Genomic DNA, 14,040 nt, shown 5'->3' with positions numbered 1-14,040 from the left:
ATCTAACCCAACAACTTAAAGAAACAACACTTAATCATCAAGAAACTTCTTAATCCCAACTCATGTTCAAGAACTAAATTAATTCAAGAACAACTATCAAGAACATCAAATTCTCAATCTTTTTAGGACGAAAATACGCTCAATTAAACATACTTGGCGCGTGGGTGAACTAACCCAATGCTATGTGATCTCACATACCTTGTGTGGTCAATTCCTTGGCGAATCTGCAATCGAAATCGATCGTTCTTGGCGAATCTTGCTTTTCCTCTTCTCTTTTCTCTTGCGTTCTTTCTCCAAAAGCCCTTACTCTATTTCTCAAAAGTGCAAACTGAACTAACTCAGTTTTGACCCCAACTATTTTATTAATAACGGATTTAATTAATTGGGTAAGGAAAAGACCAAATTACCCTTCAAATCCTGATTGGGCATTTCCTTATTCGAACAGCCCAACTTCCAAAGGGCAGAACTCACTCATACGAACTCGGAATTGCACAAACACAGAGGCGTTGGAAAGATTATTCCACGAGCTTTCCAACCATATCTGGAAGTACACCTAAATCATTCTGAGCTAGGAGTTATGATCGTTTGAAGTTGATCAAAAACTCACTTTAACACCTTTACCAAATTTCCAGATTTTTAAATTCTTCCCAAAAATGACTATTTTCAGATTTTAAATGTAACGACCCTCTTAGTGGTTTTATGAATTTTAATCATTATTTTTATATTAACCCTTTATAGTAGCTTTTATAAATAATTTATGACTTATAAGAATGAGTGATATGATTTTCAAATTTAATACAAGATTATTTTGTTACTAATAATAATACAAAAGGTGAATAAATAAATTTTAAAAAAAAATTAAAATAGAAATAAAAGGGCAAATATTACTGGCTGTTGTGAACAACAGCAGTTCGCGCAGAAGGTAAAAAAATAAAAATAAAAAGAAGGGTTGGAATACTACCTGCGGCGGCCGACAACGAATTCAGGTGAGAAGTTCAAAATTTCGACTCTTTGAGTACGCAATATATTGCTAAATATGTTAAGTTGTCCATTGTTCTGGAAGGAAAGGTAGTATTATATAATATTATATGTTGGTAGTGAATTGGATTTCTTTTTGTTTGCTGCAATATTGATTTTTCAAATTAATGTTAAGTATTATTATATGGGTTACTATTCACAGGTTATAGTAAGTAATCATAAAGTAATTATAACCAATGATTGGAGGATGTTATAGTATAGGATAAATGCCCAACAACGTTCTGCCTATTAGTTTCACGTTTAAGTATTGTTTCTTCAGTGAGTTTCAATTTCAGATTTTATATAATTATCATATTATGATTAAAGTTTTGGTATATTGAGATAGTAGTGGGTGTATTGTAGTATATGAAGATCATTAAATTTATGTTATTTAGAGATATTGAGACTAAACCCTAGACTTGAAATTTGGAAAAGAACTTGAAAGAGTTGACATATTAGTTGGTATCAAGATTAGGATAGCTTGATTATAGAATTGATGTGAGCTTTTGGGTCTAGGCGTAGACCTGTAATGATATGGTATTGTTAGTTTTGAAATCTTATTGTGGTCATTTATTTGAATAGATTGCTTTGATTTGGAAGTTCAATGAAAGGGGAAGACTCAAGTCCCAGAGTGATTGTTCGACTATTTGAGGCAAGTGAATTTCTAACCCTTGTTAAGTGTATGGAATTCATGTATTTCCTTGTAATATGTGTTTAGGGTAATGAGGCTTGGTGATGGGTTGACTTGTCCACATTCATTAATTCTAATGATGAAAAAGGGATAATAAAAGGCAATGTGATCAATTGTTTGTGTGATGTGTTGAGAGTTGTTTGAAAGGCTTGTTGAATCATTGTTGATGTTGTATCCTGATTGTCTTGTTGTGAATTGTGCAATGTTATGAAAATGGTCATCTCTTCATTATGTGTGTGAACGTGTCATTTGCATTATTCTGAGACATGGTTCTGACAAGTGTTATGTGCATTGAGAAAGAATAAGAAAATAAAGAGGATGTACCATTTCGAGGGACGTGTCGCGCGCCGCGACGGATACTATATTTCGAGGAACGTATCGCGCGCCGCGATGGTTACTATTATCGAGGGTCGTATCGCGCGCCGCGATGGATGCATGGACAGATATGTCCCCCATGGGTCCCGGACTGAGAGACAGCGGGTGTGTATCATTAGGTCAGACATGCATCACTATACTTGACATTGCATTTCATTACATTGCACTTCTTTATTATTGGTGAACTTGATCTTGTGTGTTGCTGATCTTGTGAGTGCTTTTCTATGGAACTTGTGACTAATGAATATTGAGCTTGTTGTTGAAGGTATGAAATTGTTAGAGTGTTGTGTTGAGCTATGTGCTTTGTAAATTGTGAACTGTTAGGTTGGGCTGGTTTTATACAGATTGTAGTTGTGAAGGTTCGGTTGGGGTGTAAGGAGTACTTGTATTCTATCCCCTTAACTCGTGTTTAGAGGTTTACTTGCTGAGTACCGTGTGGTTTGGTACTCACCCCTTGCTTCTACAAATTTTTGTAGGTTACGAGCCTGGATTTTTGTGGTACTTGTTATTCTCTTCTTTTTCGAGGCCTCTGGGAGATTTGTGAGGTAGTTGGTTGTCTTTTCAACGATCCTTCTTACTCCTGTTTATGATCTTGTTCTACTCTAGAAACAATGTCATATGAGATTTGTATTTTTCTTTTGATTCAATTGTAATACTTTAGAGGCTTGTACACGTGACAACCAGATTTTTGGGGGTATATTTGAGTTGATTATAAAAATTTCCGCATTTAATTGAAATGGTTGAGTTTTAGGCTGACTTGTCTTGGTGGGTTAAGACGAGTGTCATCACGTCCATTTTTGGGTCGTGACATTAAACTTCCTTCTAGTTCTTTCTAGTTGCGAGATGTTACAATATAGACTCCAATGAACATGTAAGGATTGAACTCTTAATCCTACAATCTGTAACAACCTATTACAGAGAGAGTCAAAGTAATACCTCTATTGCCCACTATATCAACTACCTCTAGTTAATGCAAATTCAATCACACCATACACAGTCAACTCTAACTATGCTCATAAAGACACGATATATTCCTTTATAGATTAGGAACTGATCCTACAAGTTATGATGCACAAGACCCAAGCTTCTGATCAACAACAAAAGACACGCTTGATAGCTTTATCAAGTCCTTTCTAGTTCTTGAAAGCTTGTGTTCACGAGAGACAAAAGAAAGCTTTTCTTCAATGTATTCAATTGTCCTAACTAAATTGTTTCATGTCAATGAGGATGTATATATTATCCTCTGAACAAAACAATCTAGTGTCCTCCCATTGGTCGAGGACACTATCCTCTTTTCCCGTGCTCACCAACTGTGCCAGTCTTGGCAGCTTTACAATTGTTCTTCATTTCACCAAATATACATGACTTATGGGATCAGGGAACATAGTTTGTGAGGATCATCAAAACACCAAAGTTATATTTTCTCCCTTTTTGATGATGACAAACAAACACTTCACTTTTTCAGCATGCTCTTAATTTATTCCCCTTGTCACCAGGGGCGGACCTACAGTGGTTCAAGTGGGTTCATATGAACCCACTTTGTTGAAAAATAACACTATATATATATGTATATTTAATCAGCTTTTAAAATTTTATATGTATATATTAAATTTTGAACCCACTAACACAAGTCTGAAGCTTAGCCGAATGGTTTAGGGGGTTCAATTTTCCCAGCCAACCCGGGATCGAATCCCCATTGCCACATTTTAGTTTTAATTCATTTTCTTGATATATAAAACGTTCACACACAGTTGTGTCCTCTATGTAGGTGTAATTTTTGTCCTTTTAGTTACTTAGAAACTATAAAAAGTAGAACAACTTTTTACTTTTACAATTAAAAGTCCAATAGTCAACAACTTTTGTCCTTTTTGTTTTTAATTTATTTTTTAAAAAAAAACTCAACTAAAAAGGCACTAATCCCTATTATTCTCAATTCTAAAAACCGTTTTGTCTTCTTCTTTGTTGAATGTTTTTCGCTCTTGATTCTAGTCTTTATATATACATATATGATTATTGTGGTTATTTTTTATTTCTTCAACTAAAAAATCCCTTATCATTCTAAAATCAACAAAAAATTACAAATAATATTAGGTATATTTCTATATATTTGATTCTGAAATTAAGGTTATAATTATTTTGTTTAATATTTTGCTTTTATTTGTTAAATGTTGAATGAAGAGAAATCATTCATAATATTTTTTTATTTTCTTAGTTTATATTGAAGCCTAGTTTTTCGTCCATCTTGTTATTTACCGTCTCATTCATAAGTCAATGTAATTTTTTTTCAAATGTATTAACATTGTTTAGTATAGTCAAATATGTATGTTGTTAGCCTCATAAAAATTACAAATAATAGTAGGTATATTTTTATATCTTGAACTCACTTCATGAAAATCCTGGGTCCGCCACTGCTTGTCACCAATAAAGCATACATTCATTCCCCCTGTCACTAGTATGTCCCTGCTGCCCTATCATCCATAACATATTTCCTCTGTCCCCTATTTTTTCATCTCTCTATAACAGATAAAGGTTTTAGCGACAATAAATAATTGTCACTATATTATATTTAGCGGCAATAATAAAGATAGGTATTTATAACCAGCACTCTATATAAATGTTGTCAAAGGCTTTAGCGACTCTTGATGCAATGGCATTGACAAATTAATATATCTGAGAGTGGACAGATACCGAAAGTAATCAAAATGCTGCCATCAGTTTCCATAAATTGTAATACATTGATATGAATGCCATAAATTAAAATGTAGTTTACAAAGTACCATGTCCTTCAATATCAAGTTGAAAGCATTAGGAAAGAGAATTACTGCAGCAGTACACAAGTGCTGGTGAATTATTCGAAAAAGTAGAGTTACTAATACAACCTTAACTTCATAATTTGGTTGGATTTCTTGATCATTTCAGATTCTTAACAAGCCCTTTTTCTATGACAGCATTCTTTATGAGATTAAGAGAATCTTCAAAATCATCAAGCAATTGATGTGGATCAGGTATAGCATTTTCATCAACAGATACGACGATAATCATCTTGTTGATATAGCTTTGGAAATTGATCATCAATGCCTACAATTACAAATATTGTAAATCAAATTCTTGATTTACTCTGTCACTGCTTAAGATGCATGTGTGATGCACATAAAAGCTAATTTTATTAAGACCTCTTATTATAATTTGATTTTAGGCCACCAACTTCGTGGAGCCCCAATTAAATTAAAGAGCAAATGACTCAACAACAGAGTGTAGCAATACTTACACTTGGCTGCCCATAAGCACTTGGAGCAAAATAAGTAATGGGGTAGCCACAGAACCCAATTTCCTCTTGTGGTCCAACCAAGTTGGTGAAACATATTGTTGAATTTGAGAATCCTTTGCAAGTCACCTCTGTAGCTACCTTAAACACACATTTTTTAACAATTTAAATTAGTTAAAAGTTAAATATGTTGAGTCATATATATATAATACAAAGTATCAAAATTAACAAATAACTAAAGGACAAAAATTGTTATTAATTATAGCTCTACATTTTACTAATGCAACAACATTGTTTTAAGTTTTATACATCAAGGAAATTAAATGTAACTTGAAATATGCAAATATATAAATGTATATATACCTTGATCCCAAAAAACTTGATAAGTAATTCGGCCATGATCAAAGTGGACAAAGCTTCAAAGGATCGCTTCTTGCGATCAACTGTCGCTTTAGCTTCTTTCACATAGTCTAAAGGATTATCTCGCAGTGCAATCTTGAATGGTAACAACGCGTAACCAAACCAATTTCCCCAACCCCGCTTCCCTTTGCTTCCATTCTCCATCATATTGGCTAGATCCTAAATGTTTCATTCATGTATGTCATATAATTTAATAGCGAAATTTGAATGTCACATAAATTGAGACAGAGAGATCGTAACAAAAATAGAGTGCATGAAAGTTACTTGAATTCCTGCAGAGGATCTTAGGTTAAAACAAAGACAAGACCGAAGTCGAATGCCATTGGGAAGATTATTGCTTCTCTCTGTTGCTCCCTTGTCTTTTCCACCAATAGCTGTGAATATTTGGAACAATAAAATAATTTAGAGGTATAAATGTGAAAATTTATTAACATTTGAACAAGTATTAAAATCAAAACTCATAATTGTGAACATGTATCAAGTTCAACGGAGAGAATCAAGGTCGAATCTATCAAATTTAAATTGTGAATCCGTCTCTTTGACTAAAAATAACTTACCATATCTCCTATTAAGATATTGAGATAAACCAGCTTGTGTTAATCCTAGGGCAACATCATTTATAGTCTGTGGAGAAAAAAGATTAGCTAATTATTTTCACTTGTAAACTTTCACAACACTATGAACAAGAGAGGTTGATTATAACTTACAACATTCATAGCATTTTTCACAAACTTCAAATCATCCAGACTGATTATCCGATGAACGATTCGTCTAGCTTTATTAGACTCGAAATTAGGCGGGGCGCTGATTGGTGTTTTGGTATCCTTGAGGAACATGATTGTGATGATGAACATGAAAACATCCACTGCAGTATTCACAAGCATTACCATGAAAAGCCAAAATTTTCCCAACAGACGCCACAACCCTTCCTTTGCTGAATAACCTACAAAAGTAAAAATTAGATATGGTAAAATTAACTCATTTTGCGGCAGCTTGTTCAATTTGACTGTTGTGCGTAATTTTCCTAACCTTTAGAAAAATCACTTTTCGAATATTCTAAGTATAAAACAATTTGAGAAAAATACTTAGAAAATAGTCGCTACTTAATTTTTAAAGAAATTAAGAAAACTTATAATTTTCAAAGATTTAAACAGAAAAAATAATTTTTTAGGTATATATAGTAGATGTCGAACCCCTTCGGCTACTTCGTGTGTCTATTTGTTTAGATTTTGAACCCCTTATTGAAAATCCTTGCTCTGCCACTACATGTATCCCAAATACACGTGAATCACACTGGATACATGTATATGTATGTATTTAGAGTGATTTGCATGTATCTGGGATAGGAGAGTGACGAACAAGATGAGAGGGAGGCAAAGGGAGGTGAGCAAGATTTGTTGTGTTTCCTAGATACATGTGAATCCACTTGCATACAATATATCTAGAATAAATTACACCTAATAAGATTCGTAATATTACAAACTAGAGTATATCTAAGTAATCCGCTCCTAAACTAGTGAAATTTATGTAAGTTTTGTCCGATAATTAGTAGAGTTCACTTAACCCGACGGGTTGTACCCAAAATGACCCCTCAAATAATTGGGTCAAAAATGTGTCATAATGGTATAATTCAGCGAATCACATTGCCACCTATATCCAAAAACAAAATATCTAATTTTGGACCGAACTTGATAACCATCTGACACCTTTTGTTGGGCCATGATGGGCAGCGACTTAAGTTATGACTTATCATTTAATCCAAATTATATTGATAAAAGTAAATTACGCGACTTAAGTTATGACTTGTCATTTTGATCCAACTTATTCTGATTCAAGTAAATTATTGAGCAAGTTATGTTACGATCCATTTAAAGCTTTGATTCATTTTGACTCAATTCGCCCATTTACCTGAAGGAGTAGGCCTCCGTTTCTTGGTTGGAATGGTAGGAAGTTTGAGATCATCAGCAGTTTGGCGAGTGCACGCGAGTAGAAGAGAAATAAGGGAGGTGCCATCGCCAAGAGAATGGTGAACCCTAAACACAACCACGGACTCTGCTTGACGAGTTTTGACATTGATAATGTGAAGGTCCCAAAGTGGCTTTGATCTATCGAGGCTTGTTTTGCTAAGATTGTAAATATAATCCTCCACAAACTTGTCGGGTGATTCCAGCTGAGTTTCATCTACTTCAACAATTATAATATGTTGGTCCAAATCAATCTTTGTTTGGACCCATTTCATGTCTGTTAAATTTTCTTCATCCACAACCTGTGTGTACATTAAATTTGTTAGTACATATATTTTGTCACATAATTAAAGAGATATCACTTCTTCGTGAATTTATATTCAAATTGAAATCTTTTGCTCAATTTTAATCTTTTTGTATCTAGAGAGATCTAGTTTCCTTTTCATAACTAAACATACTCTCGCTTTTTTCTTTTAAAGAAAATAGATTATTATTTGATTATATATAATAAAATATAATTACACATAATTTTGACTATAACTAGAGTCTAGACTTAATAATGTAAGAATATTTTTTCAAGACTAGTGTAATGTATACTTCCTTTATTTCCTTTTGTTTCTTCGATATAACTAAAAATAGAATATCTTTTTTAATCTATTTTTACTAGTCTATTTTAACAAAATTTTAATTTTTTTTTTTTTTTTTATTATTATTATTATTATCAAATATTTATTTTCCAAATGAATTGGAGTGCTAATAATCAAATTCAATTTTTCAAAATTTTATTAACAGAAACAATAAAGGGCAATCTGATACACTAAACTTTTGTTATACGTGGATTTTGAGAAAGGATCAGATCATAAGGATCTATTGTATATAATTTTATCATGTATTTTTATAAGAGATTGTTTTACGTCTCGAACATGTGCTCTTCCAATCATGTTAAAGCAACTTTACCAGTCATGTATCATGGCTCTCCATAAATAAAGATAATTTGATAAAAATAAATACTCAATTAATATTGTTATGAAAGTATGTGTCCATCTTTACTTGTCCAGTCTGTAAAACTAGTTATCCAACTTTACTTGTCCAGTTTAGAAAACTAAGAGTAATTTACTATTTTATGTCTATTTTGCTCTTACTATGAATACTATATTTATTTGTCAACATTTAAATAAGAGTAACTTTCACATATAGCAAACATAAAAATCATATTTGTATGTTATAGCTATAGTTTGCATAATTGCGCTCCATAACAAATTTTATGTTTGCTATGGAGCTTTTGATTTTTATAATTCGCTACAAACATCTAATTTTATACAAATTGATCAGTTTTGTATAAATTCATTTATACATTGTAATTTGTATAATAAGATCTGTATTTGTATAATTATAAGTGTATAGGATGAAAATATATGTATTTGTATTTGTATATACACTTTTCTCTCGCTTTATACAAACACAAACGCATTTTATACATTTTATACCAAAATGTATAAAATGACTAATTGTATACCAAAAATGGCTAATTGCATATCGAATTAGATGGAAAAAAAAGGGGATGTTTGCTACGAATTACAATTAAAATAAACTATGGCAATAGCATTTAATTTGAATTAATAATTTGTTATTTCATACAATTTTCCCTTTAAATAAGGCATAATACATAAACATGACATTTAACTTGGCATCAATTGGCAACTATGACCTTTAACTTTGGTGTGCACAAGTAGACACTTAAACTTGTATAAAATTGAACAAATAGACACATTCATCCTACATGGCACCTTACATGAAAATTTTGTATCCTACGTGGCGTCCTACGTGTATTATGCCATGTAGGACACATGTGTCTACTTATTCAATTTTATGTAAGTTTAAGTGTCTACTTGTGCACACTCAAAGTAGGAGGACATAATTATCCGTTGAAGCCAAGTTAAGAGTCATGTTTATGTATTATGCCTTTAAATAACTTATAGAGAAAAGACATAAAGTCACCACTGAAGTTGTCCCAGATTTTCAAAAAAACACCTTAACTTTGCGAGTGTCATATTAACCCACAAAAGTATTGAATATCCATCGGGTGAGAATATGGCTCAAAATGGTCCTTTTAAAAAGATATTCAATACATATGTGGGGTAATAGGACACTCATTAAGTTAATGTGTAATTTTGAAAATTCGAGACAATTTCAGTGGTGACTTTATGTATTTTCTCTAACTTATATAATTAATAAGAGTGATCTAATAAAATTACTTTTTTTTATTATTTATTAAAAGAATATGTCAAATTAAAGATGGACGGAACAAGTAGTTGGAATATTGAATATTGAGGTCACAAAATTCCATATGTTATGGAGAAACATACATGGCGTGCACCCTTAAGAGATGCTTATTACTAGGCACATCACACGGTATCATGCATCTTTCTCTTCATCTACCAACTACCGTATGGGACTCTTTTATGGGTCTAAAAGCTCACATTTTTGGAGTACCAATTATCATTAATACGATTTACATTGTTTGCTAAAATTAAGTTTATTAGTAATAAATATTTAATAATTATTTACTCTTTCAACTTATTTATTTTTCCATAGGCATAATATATAAATATGACTCTTAATTTGTATTCAACAGACAATTATGATCTTTAATTTTTGGTGTGCACAAGTAGGCATTTAAACTTGTATAAAGTTGAACAAATAGACACATTCGTCCTACATGGCAATTTTGTCTCCTACATGGCGTCCTACATGTATTATGTCACGTAGGACGCATGTGTCTACTTGTTCAATTTTATACAAATTTAAGTGTCTATTTATGCACACCCAAAATTAGAGGACATAAATGTCAGCTAAAATCAAGTTAAAGAGCATATTGATGTAAGATTTGGTGTTAGTAAGGTTCTCATATATCGAGATTTGTAATTATTAATTCTAAAAATAAATAGTGTTATATTAGCTTTTAAAAAAAACAAATATGGGAGGATCAGCAATGGAATTAATAATTGGCCGATGATAGTAAAACTTAATCTCTAAAAATATAGTGGGATCATGGGCGGAGTTACCTTAGGCTAAGAGTGGTCATGTATACATTTTTCTTTTGGAAAATTATGTGGTGTACAGAGTTCAAACGTTACTTCCTTTATCTCAATTTATACGACTTAGTTTGATTCGGCATAGAGTTTAAGAAAAAAGAGAAAGACTTTTGAAATGTGTCATAATTCATTTCATTAAGGGTAAAATAGGCATTTTAAAATTATATTATTATGAATATCTATTTAATTTTACTCAATTTTAACACAACTGAAAGAAAATTTTGCACATACTTCGTTAAATTTCTGATTCCACCGGTGGAAGGGTAAGGCAGGATAAGCTAAATTAGAGCCATTTCTTCTTCTTTGTTTTTACGAAGGAAAAATCCATTTGATAATTGAAAGGAAAAAAAAACTTAGCGCATATATTGAGGCGGAGCCAGGATAAAGAGTTTGGGGTTCAAAATTTCCTTTAGAACCGTCAATCAATTTGTTAGGGGTTCACAAATACAGAGTATACGAAAAATCTACTAGGTTCATCTGAACCCACGAACCCCGCCTAGCTCCGTCTCAGGGTAACTTATAAGTAGGAAAAGATGTCAAGCAATGGATTCAATTGAACCAATAATTTTAACACGATAATCTACCTGAAAGTCACTAAAATTTTAGTTATTTATAATTTTTCACCTAGTACGTTCACAAGTGTATATAATATTAAACTCTTAGATCCTTCTTCGGTGACATGCTCTCAAAGTACTTTTTTATGTTTTGACAAAAATTCTGACTCTGTCATGCACGTCCAAGAACCAATTACATCCTACATAAACGGAACATGCAAAAAAAAAAAAGCATACCATCAAGCTAGTGAAACGAGGATGCTTAAGCAAAGTATGCACCAATTTTTCCTTCACAGGCTGTGGTGAGATTCGAGTTTTGCAAGCCATAAATGCAACGGCATGGACATCGAACCTCCTATCGTGGAAAAGACGAGCCATTGGACTCAATGGCTCGTCTTCCACGGTCACCATATCGTACTCTTCGATTCCCCCTTTCCTCTTTGTTTCTATTGGTTTTAGACCTGATGATCTGCTTCTTAATCCTTCAGCCATGAGTGACTCCATTTTTTTTTCTAAGAGAAAGTAATATGTGTGTACTATACTTTGATCTTGTGACTTTTTTGGTTTGTTATATAGAAGAATAATAGTACGAATCTCAGTTAACTTATTATGTGTTTTATTTATTTTAATTTGTGTGATTTATTTTGATTGGACGTGAATTTAAAACAAGTGTAAACTTTATTTTAAAATAATAAATAAATATATATATGACATAAATTATTATTTTTCTTTTTATTTGTTCTTTATTATACGAGTGGAGAAGCCCCGTACTTAGCACGGGCCAAATGGCCCATTCTTTACTTCCGAACTTTTTTGTTTTTGTTTGTATAGAAGCTACTAATTTTTTCCGTTTCATTTTAAGTTTTGAGATAAGTATTGAGAATATCCATAAACTTGACGTGAATTATTATTTTAGTCCTTCAACTATTGACAGCGTTAAAAATATATAGGTGATACGTTGATAGCTACTAGTTGAGGATAGGTTTTAGACTTGCTAGAGAACTTCTAATATTGTTATTATTATATTATTTACCTATATGTTTTACTTATTTGTCACTTTTAATTTATTTAGTATGATGATAATATGATATGAACTTAAATGGAAAAATGAGGACTCATCGCCAACCCAACTTGTTTGGGACTAAGGCATAGTTATTGTATAAGTAAAGTGTTGTTGGGCTGGATATATAATCAATGAGATCTAATAATATGGGAGAAAGTACATGGGTGGTGTTTGATAATGATTACAACAACAACAACAACATACCAACTCTAATCCCACAAATGGGATCTGGGGAGGATGGTGTGTACGCGGACCTTACCACTATCTTGTGAGGTAGAGAGGTTGTTTCTGATAGACATTCGCCTCAAGTAAAACATATCAAAACAGGTTTGAAACAGAAATACAGTATTGTCTGTATTGAAGGAAATACAGTACTGAATGTCATTGTGCCCAAAATAATGGAGAAAAGAACAGTATCAACAAGTAATACGATAACTGAAGCAAAGGAGGCAACAGATAATAATAAAATCAAAGAATAAAATATTATGAGAGGAATAAGGGTTAGGAAACTAGACAACGCCTGGCTAGCTTCTAACCTTCTAGCTTCTACCCTAATCCTCGACCTCCATCTACTAATACTGTTTGATGATGATTGTGAGTAGCAAATATGGAAAATAGTGTTTTATATGTTGGTTAGAGTCATAGAATTGGAAAGAAAGAGTGTTTCGTTGAAGAACTAACCTATGTCCTCAAATTGTTCTTCCTCCATGTAGTGGAAAAGAATATAATTGAGCATTTTTGTCAATTTGAAACAACCAAACATCAAAAAATGATTTTATCATGGAAACAACTTCTGTCAAATCAAAGAGAGCAGCAAAATGGTAGATGCCTATTATCAGTATCCAAAATCTTCCAAATTTTGAGCCTTAATCAAGTATCAGATGCACTGTTTACGAAGGACATGTTAAAATCATACGCAACGCAAAGCTTTTTTTTATTTAAAACATAACAACTGTATCCAACTTACCGTTAACATCCACATCGCATTTTCCACTTCTCGGGGATTTGATTTGACATACCGATGGTTAAAAGTGCAACCTGAATGCATGTCTACCTTGTGATCATCTCGCAAATGAGCAACCAAGTAAGGAATATCACCAACAATTGAGCACTCTGAACCAGCATACGGGCAGTTGTAAGGTCTAAAATTACACATTGCCTCATGTTTCAGCTTACTGTAATAAGGAAATATCTCAGGACAGCCAAGAGAGCCATATTTGCAAGGGAGCTCAAGAGATTCAGCAACCTTTTCCAGTGCTAAGCATCTAATATCACCAAGCTCCTGTCTACACGTCGGACATCGATTGTGCACGCTTTCTTTACATGTTGAGCAGATGGTGTGCCCATTGTGACACTGTAGAAATAACATGGGGAAAATGGCACATTAAGTAGCTTTCCACAATGAATTAGATTTGGTATATTTAAAATAATAGTGTTCATTTACGCTGGAACAAATACGAGTCAAGTAGAGCATTGGTTAAATTCAGAGCTTCCAGTTATGGATAATTAAATCAATTATCTGTATTTTGTGAATGGTAGTTATGTAGATGCCGCATGCACTAGTATTCAGTTTAGAAAGCTACTTGTTCCTGGTAT

At 32.6% G+C, this 14,040-nt stretch overlaps 1 protein-coding gene across 8 annotated transcripts in view; it reads right to left on the bottom strand.

Moving 5' to 3' along the window:
* Positions 1–4,798: 4,798 nt before the first annotated feature.
* Positions 4,799–14,040, bottom strand: part of LOC125865044 (wax ester synthase/diacylglycerol acyltransferase 11-like) — a 55,015-nt gene continuing 45,773 nt past the window's right edge. The window contains exons 2-9 of one of the 8 annotated variants that reach the window (XM_049545205.1): positions 11,619–11,842; positions 7,677–8,034; positions 6,476–6,711; positions 6,326–6,392; positions 6,033–6,142; positions 5,712–5,927; positions 5,352–5,489; positions 4,799–5,161 (exon numbers count right to left, since the gene is read on the bottom strand). In XM_049545205.1, coding sequence (XP_049401162.1) covers positions 4,994–5,161; positions 5,352–5,489; positions 5,712–5,927; positions 6,033–6,142; positions 6,326–6,392; positions 6,476–6,711; positions 7,677–8,034; positions 11,619–11,842 — 1,517 coding nt within the window. In that variant the 3' untranslated portion in view covers positions 4,799–4,993. Of the gene's footprint in view, positions 5,162–5,351; positions 5,490–5,711; positions 5,928–6,032; positions 6,143–6,325; positions 6,393–6,475; positions 6,712–7,676; positions 8,035–11,618; positions 11,922–14,040 lie in introns of those variants that run through there. The other 7 variants (XM_049545198.1, XM_049545200.1, XM_049545202.1 and 4 more) reach the window with 7 other exon arrangements.

Source organism: Solanum stenotomum, chromosome 5 (genome assembly GCF_019186545.1).
Source record: "Solanum stenotomum isolate F172 chromosome 5, ASM1918654v1, whole genome shotgun sequence".
In the NCBI taxonomy this organism is placed as follows: Eukaryota; Viridiplantae; Streptophyta; class Magnoliopsida; order Solanales; family Solanaceae; genus Solanum; species Solanum stenotomum.
This window is presented reverse-complemented; position numbering and strand designations above follow the sequence as displayed.